The sequence below is a fragment of the Varanus komodoensis genome, unplaced genomic scaffold (genome assembly GCF_004798865.1).
Source record: "Varanus komodoensis strain SLA01 unplaced genomic scaffold, ASM479886v1 scaffold171, whole genome shotgun sequence".
In the NCBI taxonomy this organism is placed as follows: Eukaryota; Metazoa; Chordata; class Lepidosauria; order Squamata; family Varanidae; genus Varanus; species Varanus komodoensis.
This window is the reverse complement of record NW_025335509.1, coordinates 141,708-153,830: the sequence shown is the minus strand read 5'-3', so window position 1 is coordinate 153,830 and position 12,123 is coordinate 141,708. Positions and strand designations below refer to the sequence as shown.

Genomic DNA, 12,123 nt, shown 5'->3' with positions numbered 1-12,123 from the left:
GTATCACCACCCTCTTTCCTACAATATGCAATACAAAGAAAACCAGCAGCCATTAAGTATCCAGTACATGTCATGTTGAGTCAGTTTACCTTGGTTCACACAAAAACTCTGTGTTTTCACCATCCGCTCTCCAAACGAGCCACTCCCTGAAGGAAGGATGGCAGAACATGCGTGTTTTGTCACGCCTTTTAATCAGAAAGCCCGAAAGGGCCTCCATCCTCTGATGGAACTCTTCCCAGTCCTGTTCGCCATGTATCTGTCCTGCATTAATAGCCTGGAAAATCTGGTCATCTGTCATTGGATGAAGGGATGCTAAAGCCACATTCAGCACAGGGAGAGCTCTTTCAAATGCTGAGTTTGTCATGAACTTCATGTTGCACTGGAGCAAATAAAGCTCAGACAGTGAAACTGGAACTACTTTGTAGCTTGCACTTTTGATTACTAAGTGACCCTTCTGAAAGAGATCCAGGGTCAGCTTCAAGTAGAGATAAGATCCCATGCTTCTCATGATGAGGTGGTTGCTCACTTTTCCAATGATAGCTGCATCAGCTTTACCATTAAGAGATATATTGTTTATAATTTCCTGGCTGGCGCCGATTCTGTATTGAATATATGCATTCAAATCTGCTTGTATTTCTTTGCTATCAGGGAAATCATCTAGGGAGATTGTGAAGAAAGGATGTGAGCTGATTATTTCCTGTATTACAAAGGGAGAGAGAGGAAAAAATAAAGTATTTTATAGCACCATATAATATACATAGGCATATACATGGGTTTGTGCTTGCTAAATGCAGAAGAGCCACATTACATTAATGGAAGGATGATGGTGTGGATTGTTCTAGAATAGGAGCCAGAGTTCCTGGGTTGTTCATGGCTCTTGTGAACAGATCTTTCCCTTCCCATTTTTAACTTTTATCAAACTCAGATAAACTTTTAAAGCACAGTCCTTTCAACAGGTTACAAAATAGCACCAATCATCATAGTGTTCTCTTTGAGATGTGAGAGAAGCATCTGCCCATGTAAAGAGTTTAATCCAAACTGAAATTTATCTTCTTCTGCTCCCTTTCCAAAAGATTCTGACTTGACCTACAGGTGGCTCCTGCTGCTTGAGGGATAAATAGTTGGAAGCTGGACACTTCTTAACTGGTCCGCTCTTTTCACTAGTTGTCTTTTGACCAAGTCAGGGAAGTCCTAATTTAACCAACAATGAGCTATGGTGGATGCTGAGCATCTGCAACACCATTTTGAATAAACAACTCCTGATTAGGGTGATTGGGGGTTACAGCATGCTATGTTTTACTTTTTCAAAATGGCAGCTGCACATGCCATAGCTCAAACAACCCACTGTGCCATGCAAACTGGACTAATAAAGCAGGCACTTTGGAAAGTCAGTGATTTTTTTATTCTTTGAAGCAGTAACTTCAGCCTCTTACCAATTAAAATTATTAGTTCAATGCAGCATTACTTTCGGAACAGCAGTTAGAACATTTTTTTTAAAGAGTACCTGAAAGTTTGTTCTCACAGTCACAATCAGTTTTAGCCAGGGAGGAAATTTAGAAATAACATTTGTGATAAATGAAGAAACAGTGTCTCCATAATCAGGCTTGTGAAATTCAGCCTCATTTAAGCCATCTATCAAAATTATGTACTCTTCTTCCGGAATTTTCTGTTCTGAAAGACAAGATAGTGAAAAAAATAAAGATGAGTACCTTCCCAATATATTTTAGAATACTGTTTTCAAGTTAGAAAACAGAAAATCCCAGAATAATTCAGTGTTCCTATATGGAGAGCCAGTCTATAGGAAATGGCAGAATGATACCTTCTTCTCTGTACACACAGCTTCTTTTCTCCTAGCCAAATGAGGTATGTCCCATTTTCAATATGCCTATGATGAAACTATTTATATACACACTTATACATAGCTATAAACTACTTTAGTTCTGGTATCCCAAGCAGATCCACCTCTTGAATGTTTGTAAATAATGTGCAGCTTTATTATTTATATAGTTCTTTCTGAATGTTTAAATTTTCTGTATGAATAAATGCTTGGTTCTATTTCTTGCAAAAATCTGAAGGAAATGTACTTTTTTGAATAAAGGTTCCAAGGTAAGGGAAAAATCAGAGTATATCAACTTCTACAGGCAAATGTGGAAGATACACACTTCCAACTGCAGATATTCTTATATGCACTTTGAAAAAAAAAAAGGAAATGCTCAAATATAAATGAATTAAATTCTTCTTCATATGCTAGGAAGCTAAAGTATTTCCCTCGTACAATGCCTACATTTCAGCAATAGTGTGAATGTAGCAACTACTGTCAGCAGCTGCAAGCTATTTATCGAAGAAAAGACTAGACATGACAAGAATGTGTTTTAAGTTGCATTCTTCTACAGAGAAAGTTACAAGAGAGGCAAAAATATACTTGCACACTCTGAAAAATTAGCTGCTAGTTGCCTGACCCTTTTGGGCATGTACATTTTAGAATGACATTTTTTAGGCAGTTACTTATTTCACTAGAACAAGTCCTTTTTGGGGGGGGGGGGGATTCTTTTTACTAATAAACAAACCCTGAATTTTTTCCTACTATCTGAAAGCATGAAGCACATTCTTAATCATGTGCTGCCATTAATGATAAATGACATTATTCCATTACACAGATAGATTTACATAAACTAATTATATCTTCCTATTTAAATAATCAATATAAAACCTTGGTAACATTAAGTTTTATCATTCATTGTAAAATGTGTTCATTGGCATACCACAGCGACACATCAGAACCTGATGAGTGCCAGTAGCCATTTTAGCTATGCTGAAAAGGACTCAAGGCAAGACTGGGCACTAAACTTCACAATGAAAAGCCACAGGTCTTGTATACATTTATAAATGTAAATGGCTAAGAAAGACAAAGCAAATAGTTTTTGATCACTGTGGAATCATAAGATAAATACAGAAGATCAAAGTGGCTAGGTGCTCTATGCCTTGGCATATAAGTAGCAGCCCAGGTTCCCGAGACCACTGCTTGCTCCTGAATGTCTAGTTGCGCTAGTAAGAATTATGAAATGCAGAAACAGTAGTTGCTGCTTATTGGACATCGAGCGCTGCTTTGCTATGCCACTGCCTTTCTGGAGCTGTTTATGTTGTAACAGAACAAACAACATTTGCCATCACAGCTTCTGTTAAGGGTCCATTTTGCAAATGGATTCACAGCGCTTCATGAATAATTTACAGACAACTTATAAGCACAGCAGTAAATGCTTAAGATCATAAGCCTAATAATATTTGATACAAATGCAAAAGTTCATTATTTATTTAAGGATAATATTTCAATGTATTATCTTTTTCCAAGTGTGTTCCTCAATATATGAGTATTATCACAAGATTGAAATACCTTATTTTCTGGGTAGGCACTGATACCTTATTTAAAACAAGACAGAACACTCATTTATTAGTTTTCAAACTGTTCTTATATTCAGCAGTAATGAACAGGAATATTTAACACAGAGACCGAGTCTACACGTTCAAAACAAACCATGGTGGCTTGTTTAAATTGGTGATGAAACCTGGGCACCATCAGCCCATTTATCTACCTGGGTGCAGCTAGTTCTGTTATCGAAACCTGGGTGGCATGGCTAGGTCGAGGGAGACACAAACCATAAAAACCCATGACTTGTTCTTGGGTTATTTGAGGACTGCTTCACCTTCAAACAAACCATGCCTCCTGATTTAGGATGACATGTTAACTAAACTAATGGGACCTGGCATACCCACCGATTAAAACAACAACTGTGTATTATTTAAGCCATGGTAAATTGTTTTTTTGCCCAATGATATAGGTGAAATAACTCTAGAAATATACTGGATTTAGCCTACCTTTCCTAAGGTTCACCAATGGTTCCAAAACTCCTCTTCTGAATGCAGCCACTGGATCTTGAACACAGGACCTAAGGCTAAGCATACTTTGCAGGTGTGGTTCCTTGATCAAAAATTCTCTGTATGCTGTCAACTGATGTGACCGACAAAGTAAAGCTGCAATACTATGCACAAATTCTGGGACTAGGCATGTGTAAGTGTTGTCAGCTTGACAGTAGTGATAGGCAACAACCTTAAAAAAAAAAACAAAAATATTATTTATTTTTAAAATTTATAGACCGCACCTACAGCCCTGTTGAGGCTCTGTGGGCAATGTAATTTCCAATAAAATCAAAAATAAAATAAATAACTCCATAAAATACTATAGTACTACAATATAGACAGATATAGCAGCTCAAAGACATCAGTTTAAAATTCACAAATACATATATAGCAATAAAAATCAATTATTAAAATACCTGAAGAAAAGAACAGCCTTCTCCTGGTGCAAAAGCACTGGTAATGAAAGCACCCAGTAAACCTCTGTTGTTGTTAGCCGCGAAGTCATGTCTGACCCATCACGACCCCATCGACAACATTTCTCCAGGCCTTCCTGTCCTCCACCATCCCCCGGAGTCCACTCAAGCTCACACCAACTGCTACAGTGACTCCATCTAGCCACCTCATTCTCTGCCATCCCCTTCTTCTTTTGCCATCTATTGTTCCCAGCATTAGGCTCTTCTCCAAGGAGTCCTTCCTTCTCATTAGGTAGCCAAAGTATTTGAGTTTCATCTTCAGGATCTGGCCTTCTAAAGAGCAGTCAGGGTTGATCTTCTCAAGGACTGACCGGTTCGATCACTTTGCGGTCCAAGGGACTTGTAGGAGTCTCCTCCAGCACCACAATTCAAAGGCCTCAATCCTTCGGCACTCAGCCTTCCCTATGGTCCAGCTTTCACAGCCATACAGTGCAACTGTGAAAACCATAGCCTTGACTATACGCACCTTTGTTGGCAGGGTGATATCTCTGCTTTTTATTATGCTGTCTAGATTTGCCATGGCTTTCCTCCCAAGGAGCAAGAGTCTTTTAATTTCTTGGCTGCAGTCCCCATCTGCGGTGATCTTGGAGCCCAGGAAAATAAAATCTGTCACTACCTCCATTTCTTCCCCATCTATTTGCCAGGAAGTGAGAGGACCACATGCCATGATCTTAGTTTTCTTAATGTTGAGTTTCAAGCCAACTTTTGTGCTCTCCTCCTTCACCCGCATCAAGAGGCTCTTTAGTTCCTCTTCACTTTCTGCCATTAGAGTGGTATCATCTGCATATCTGAGGTTGTGGCTATTTCTCCCAGCAATCTTAATTCCAACTGGTGATTTATCTAGCCCTGGCTTTCTCATGATGTGCTCTGCATATAAGTTAAATAGGCAGGGCGAGAGTATACAGCCTTGCCGAACTCCTTTCTCAATTTTGAACCAATCAGTGGTTCCGTGTCCAGTTCTCACTGTTGCTTCTTGACCCGCATATAGGTTTCTCAAGAGACAAATAAGGTTTTATTTATTTATTTAAAAGATTTCTATGCCGCCCCATTCGCAAAGAGCCTCGGGGTGGCTTACAAAACAGATACAATACACACAATTAACCTTAAAATTCGGAGACACCTCAGCACAATATAAAACCCAATAAATAGCCAAGTAACAATTAAAATAACTTTTAAATAAAAAGGTCTTGGCCTAGCACCGAAAAACAAATAACGACGGCGCCAGGAGGACCTCTCTGGGGAGCGCATTCCATAGGTGGGGCGCCACCACAGAGAAGGCCCTCCTCTGGGTACCCACCCTCCTAATATCTTTCACGGAGGGTTCCCAGAGAAGCGCCTCTGCCGCTGATCTCAGGGGGCGGGAGGGCATATATGGACGCAAGTGCTCCTTTGATGGTCCGGAACTCCCATCTCTTTAAGAACTTGCCACAATTTGTGGTGATCCACACAATCAAAGGCTTTAGCATAGTCAATGAAGCAGAAGTAGATGTTTTTCTGGAACTCCCTAGCTTTTTCCATGATCTAGCATATATTGGCAATGTGATCTCAAGTTCCTCTCCCTCTTCGAAATCCTGCCTCTACTTCTGGTAGTTCTCAGTCCACATACTGCTGGAGCCTACCTTGTAGGATTTTGAGCATCACTTTGCTAGCATGTGAAATGAGTGCAATGGTGCGGTAGTTTGAACATTCTTTGGCATTGCCCTTCTTTGGGATCGGAATGTAAACTGACCTTTTCCAATCCTGTGGCCACTGTTGAGTTTTCCAAATTTGATGGCATACTGAGTGTAGCACTTTTACTGCATCGTCTTTTAAGATTTTGAATAGGTCAGCTGGAATACTGTCACTTCCACTAGTTTTGTTGTTGCTCAGACTTCCTAAGGCCCATTTGACTTCACATTCCAGGATGTCTGGCTCAAGGTCAGTGACCACCCCATCATGGTTATCAGGGACATTAAGCTCTTTCTTGTATAGTTCTTCTGTGTAATCTTGCCACCTCTTCTTAATCTCTTCTGCTTCTGTTAAGTCCCTGCCATTTTGGTCCTTTATCATGCCCATCTTTGCATGAAATGTTCCCTTCATATCTGTAATTTTCTTGAAGAGATCTCTGGTCCTCCCTATTCTATTGCTTTCTTCTATTTCTTTGCACTGTTCATTTAAGAAGACATTCTTATCTCTTCTAGCTATTCTCTGGAATTCTGCATTCAATTGGGTGTATCTTTCTCCCTTGCCTTTCGCTTCCCTTCTTTCCTCAGCTATTTGTAAAGCTTCCTCAGACAGTCATTTTGCTTTCTTGCATTTATTTTTCTTTGAGATGGCTTTAGTTGCTACCTTTTGAACAATGTTGCGAACCTCTGTGCATAGTTCTTCCGGCACTCTGTCTATCAGATCTAATAGAGGTTAGAGTGAACCTATATGGAGAGTCTATTCCAGAGGTGAGGCTCAACCACTAAAAAGGCCCTCCTTCTATTTGCCATTCCCATCACCTCTTTGGGGGACAGTTCTTTAAGAAGGGCCTCTGATTCACATCTTAAGATTTTAAAGGTTTAGAGCCTAAGCTTACACCCTCATCAATTTGCTTACATGTAAACTTGCTTAGAACTGAAGCGTGTTTTGTGCAATCAAAATACCATTGAAACTTTAGAATGGCAGTGTCAAATTATAATGGTAAAACCAAGAGGAAGTCATGCGGAATCACAATCCCTTTATGATATATAATTTCATCTCAATTAAATTTCAAATCTTAGCTAAAATTTGACAAAGTAGGTTCAGTTGTCAAGCATCATTAGTTACATATCTAGTTTGCAGCATTGGTTCTCTGTTGAATAGAACCAATATGGTTCTCTGTTGAATAGAAGTATCATAAGACTATGTTCTCTGAAGAAGCAGAATAATAATAAACTTGTCTTAATTGTAGTAATTCACTTATACATGTCTTTTTATTCTCCGCCCTGATACACTGGATCAGGATCAGGACATGGTGTCCTGCAACAGCAGGGGGTTGAACCCAATGGCTTTCATAGCCCCTTCCAACTCTACAATTCTATGATTCTATGTTTTTTCTTTCCAAAAAAGGAAGTGCTGAAGGCTGTAGCATCTAAGACACTGATATAAAACTTCTTGGAAATCTTCAATGACTCAGATACATTCTTCTTAGCTTTTTTATGAGTTTATTTTTATCTTTTATGCTAAGAAGAATTCTGCAAGAACATCTCTTGGACAGACATTAGATAGAAGTTTTTGCACTGGTTTTCTTGAGAGAAGTATGACCCGCATCTTTTATGTGCTCTACAGATTACACTATGACTTGAGAAAGCATGTTCAAATTCTTTTAAGATTAATGGGATTTAAGAACACTTATCATTGAATCAAGATATACTGCCTTGGAAAAGACACATCACATTTCTTCCCCATTAACAGTTGGAACCTTTGGAAATCTGAACCATTAATATGCGAAGAATGTAACTTCCAAAACCCACCCGTACCCATCACCTAACCAAAAATTATTATTTAAGAAAAAATGTCTAAGTGTAATGTCTATTTTACGGGTAAAACTTTTTCAAGCTTTTCTCCAAAAGCTCCATTTTTGGACGTATGCTGGCTCCTTCAAAACCAGGGACTGTAAATTGAAAGCTGGTCCAAGCCATGCTCACTCCCTAGAATTCATTTCTCTTTCTTTCTTCCTTTCAAATATGTTGTGGTACTTTTCAAGGCAGAATTTCCTCCAGGCCATTTACCAAGCAAAAAATGAAAACAATAAAATACATTTTTTTTTAAAGTCTGAAACATTTAGGGAATGTTGACATGTAATGGTAGTTAGTTGCATGTTAATCAAGAAATGTATTTTTGGCACATGCTGGATGTGTTCAGAAGGCTTTCTGAATATTCGATCCTGATCAGCTCAATTGGGGGTTACCGCATGCTATCTGAGACAGGGTAGGTTAATCAAGGGTTAAACAACCCACATTAAACTATTAACTTGAAGTTTGTATATTCATTTAACCCACAGTAAATCAGGACCAACGCCTAATTAGCCCAATCTGGATTGAATATTCAAAATGACCCCAGCATACCTCTGGCACATACCTGGTGCATATGAACAGGTTCTTAAAGTAACAGCAATGAAAAATGACATTTAAAAATAAAAATAGACAGATATTCATTTAAAAGCAGACTGGAACAGTAATGTCTTTGAAGCCCATTTAAAAACAGTTTTGTGGGAAGTCTAGGTGCATATTACATGGTACAAATTTCATATGGATGAGGCCACTGCAGGAAAGATCCTATCTCTTGTCCCTGCCAACCAAATTGTGTTTATTTAATTTGTATTAAAGAAAACACAAATTTGTGACAAGAAAACGTTGCACTTGAAGTGGCTTCCCAACATAAAGAAAACTTTATTAAAACAGCACAATAATAAGCATATATTCAAACAGAATAAAAATAAATTTATGTTTTTATTCCATTTGTATATATAAAGCAATTCATGTGGGCACAAGTCATCCTTAAAAGAAATGGCTCCCAAGCCATTTCTCTCTCTGGGTTCTCACTAGGTGAAACAGATTCCCCAAGATCAATTCTGGGATAAGATCAAATACACAATTGCACATAAATGTATGGCCCTAACTATAGAGAAGTTGGAGGATGCAGACTATCCAGTTAAAGAACAATCACAGCCAAACTGCTTATTATTACCTTAGCTGTAACAAACAGACCCTTTAATGGTAAGGCAAACAGCAAATGCAAGGTTCCCAATCCAAAGAGAGACCACAGCAATGGAGATGAAAACTCTCCATGCTAAGGATCCGGTATAGATTAGAAGTGTCATGCTGGCAATTTGTGCATGCTCAAGTGTGTGCGCGCGCATGTGCGCAAGCACTGCCCATCTTGTACAGCACTCAAATCTGTGACTAAAGCAAAGTAGACCTAGTAGTCCAAGGCAGGTAAAATGTTCCCACTGACATGTAAGTGAAGCCAAAATGATATCATCTTCCTCTTCCTCTTACATTTCTATCCCATCTTTCTTCTTCTTGTAAAGAACCCAAAGTGGTTAACAAAGTTCTCGCTCCCTCCACTTCATCTTTGCAACAACTGCTCCAGGCTGACACTCAAGCTCAGCCAGTGAACTTCATGGCCAAGCAGGGACTACAACAAGCTCTTCTGGGTCAGTCTCTAACCAGGCCACACCACATGGTCCTTGTTAATTACAGAATGCCACAAGAGCACTGCCTAACCCCTGAAAGTCGTCTTTTTTTTTTTTTAACTTAGCCATTGAATTTGTTATTGGTCCACTTTTTCCAGAAGATTACTAGACTATATGGCTACGCTCTAATTCAGAGGTAAGTAATTCGGTGAGGTCCAAATATTTTGAGCTGCACCTCACACATTTCCTGACCAATGAACATGCTGGCTGGGGCTAATGGGCACTGTAATCCAAAACATCTGGAAAGCACTCTGCTCTAATTCAATCAATTTAAAAATTTTGAGTGCTGACAATCATACTTTGTTTCTTTTAAAATGCAGTATCAGAGAATTACATGTTTCTCCTTGTGCACCTACAAACAGGACATTAGAACTAACTGTGGCAAACCTATGCGCTTTTAACTCAAAAGTACATTCCACCAAAATCCATGCAGCTTAATCTCAAGTAAAGCTACATAAGACTGTAGCTTAAATCGGTTGGGGCCAACTTAATATATTTTTATTTTGACACGTTCTAAATATAGCAGTGGCTTTGACGACAACATTAGGACATCTCTTACATAAAGACTGTACTAAGTAATGCTGCAGTACCCAAGGAAATCCTCTCTAGTTTCAACACTCTGTAAGGCTTTCCTTCTTTCACAATCCCTTCTTCGAAAATAAAGCATTAGAATGCCTGCAGTGCAATTTGCTGTTAATTCCAGTTTATATAACCACTAGATACATGAGTGACGAACACACTGTAAGCTGCCTAGATCAAATGTTTTACTCTCCTCACCCCTTCCTGATACATGCTTTGCAGGAAGCTACACTGAATAAGTAAATAGGTGGGGGAAGTTGTTTCCTCTGGAATTAGGGATCACCATCTGCCAAAGCTAGACAGAAAAAAGAATACTCCCAGAATTCAAGGAAAACTATGGCTTTGCATCGTGTTGCCAGAAACAAAAAGGAAGGGGGAAATGGCAGAGAGAGAAAAGGAAAACCAGTATCTCTTCATGACCTGTGCACAGAACATCAGGAAGTGATTTCATTGTTTTATTAAAGCTGCAGAAAGAATACAAAAACATGTTACCTGGTTCCCTAACACAGAGTTTCTAAGTATCCTGAACTCTTCTAAAGGAAACCCAGTATCAGGTTAGTTACATACAGATGTTTTTTTTTTTTTTTTTTGGGAACACAACACAAAAGGTATTCAGGTGTTACCTTTGAGGCAAGACGTCTAACTGATTCGTCCATTTGGTTCTGATGTTCCTGAGCAGGGGGGAAGTTCAAAGCCTTGCCTGTACTGGTACCAGCTGAGGTAACAACAGAAGGGGGTAACTGGCTAAGAGGAATCTCTTGACAGGGGTCACTGGCTGTGGGAAGAGAGACAGGCAGACACCAGCGTTATAAGCAGGGATACTTATTTTGTGGTATAAATTAGGTATCTGTCATGTTGGCGATGTTTAGTCTTCTACAGAAAGCTAAACATTGTTTGAACTCCCCGGCCTGTCCTCATGTGTTAGCAGTTATGACTTCATTTATGCAGCTGCACATGTTCATCACTCTTCTTTGAAGATACACTATGCTAATTCAGTGATGCCATAACAGCCAATAGCCAAATGAAAAACAGAAGGAAAAAAACACACGTTTGCTTTCCTCTGTAATAAGAGACACTCTGCTCAAATGGACCCCATGGCTACATTTCACTGCAGGGTCTCGGTGTAACAACATCCCAGTATCAGATAGGACAGCTATATCTGTACAGACACACGCATCCCCACATGGTTTGGTTGGGGTGAAAGCATCACACACACATGCAAGCCTTCCTTTCCAGTGTTAACTCCAATATGAGGATTCAAAAGACATTGGTTTCTTTATAAATAGAATCACTTGTATCCTTAAATATATATTTTTAAACATTACCACATTTTACCACCCACAGCCTCTCTCCAGAAAAGCTGCATGAGCACTGGGTATGCACTACGTGTGAGACTCTGTGGCCTCACCTATTAAGGTGAGCTAGCAAAAATCCCAGACGAGGAGCAAGAGTTGAAAAAGCATGTGGAGAACCCATTTTTCACCCCTCCTACCCCTGGCAACCCCATCAACCACCCCAAAATGTGGATCCTGTGGTTTGGAGCTGTAGTATGTGGCACTAAAAGAGGGCAGCTCCCCCCACCCCAATTCAAGTAGAGGCATTTTATATGAATGGAGTCATACTGAATGGATTTCAGTATTTTCCTCTTAGTTTTCCATGCCAAAGCCTGACTCATTCAGCATGGTCCCCCCCTTGGGGGAGGTTCTTCAGGGGCTGAGGAGATACTGTGGAGCAGAAAGTCACCTGCCTATCCTCTTCCACAGGCTCTTCTCCAGATCCAACTGTGAGGGACTCTGTGTGTGTGAGTGGAGCTGGCAAAGGTAAACCAAAGGGACATTTAGTGCTTAAAAATAAAATCACTATAAATTGGGACAATTCAGAGTTTCTCCTGAGGCATCCATCAGGTCAAAAGAAAACAAATAAATACAAACTTGAGTTGGTGGAACTGCCAATGAA

The 12,123-nt window shown here is 39.5% G+C and overlaps 1 protein-coding gene across 2 annotated transcripts in view; it reads right to left on the bottom strand.

Annotated features, from left to right (window-relative positions):
• LOC123021689 (protein TANC1-like) overlaps nt 1-12,123 on the bottom strand; it is a 64,236-nt gene that overhangs the window by 26,837 nt on the left and 25,276 nt on the right. For both annotated transcript variants that reach the window (XM_044426703.1, XM_044426704.1), the window contains exons 8-11: nt 10,791-10,942; nt 3,874-4,105; nt 1,505-1,671; nt 90-697 (exon numbers count right to left, since the gene is read on the bottom strand). In XM_044426703.1, the coding sequence (XP_044282638.1) occupies nt 90-697; nt 1,505-1,671; nt 3,874-4,105; nt 10,791-10,942 (1,159 nt within the window). The remainder of the gene's footprint in view (nt 1-89; nt 698-1,504; nt 1,672-3,873; nt 4,106-10,790; nt 10,943-12,123) is intronic.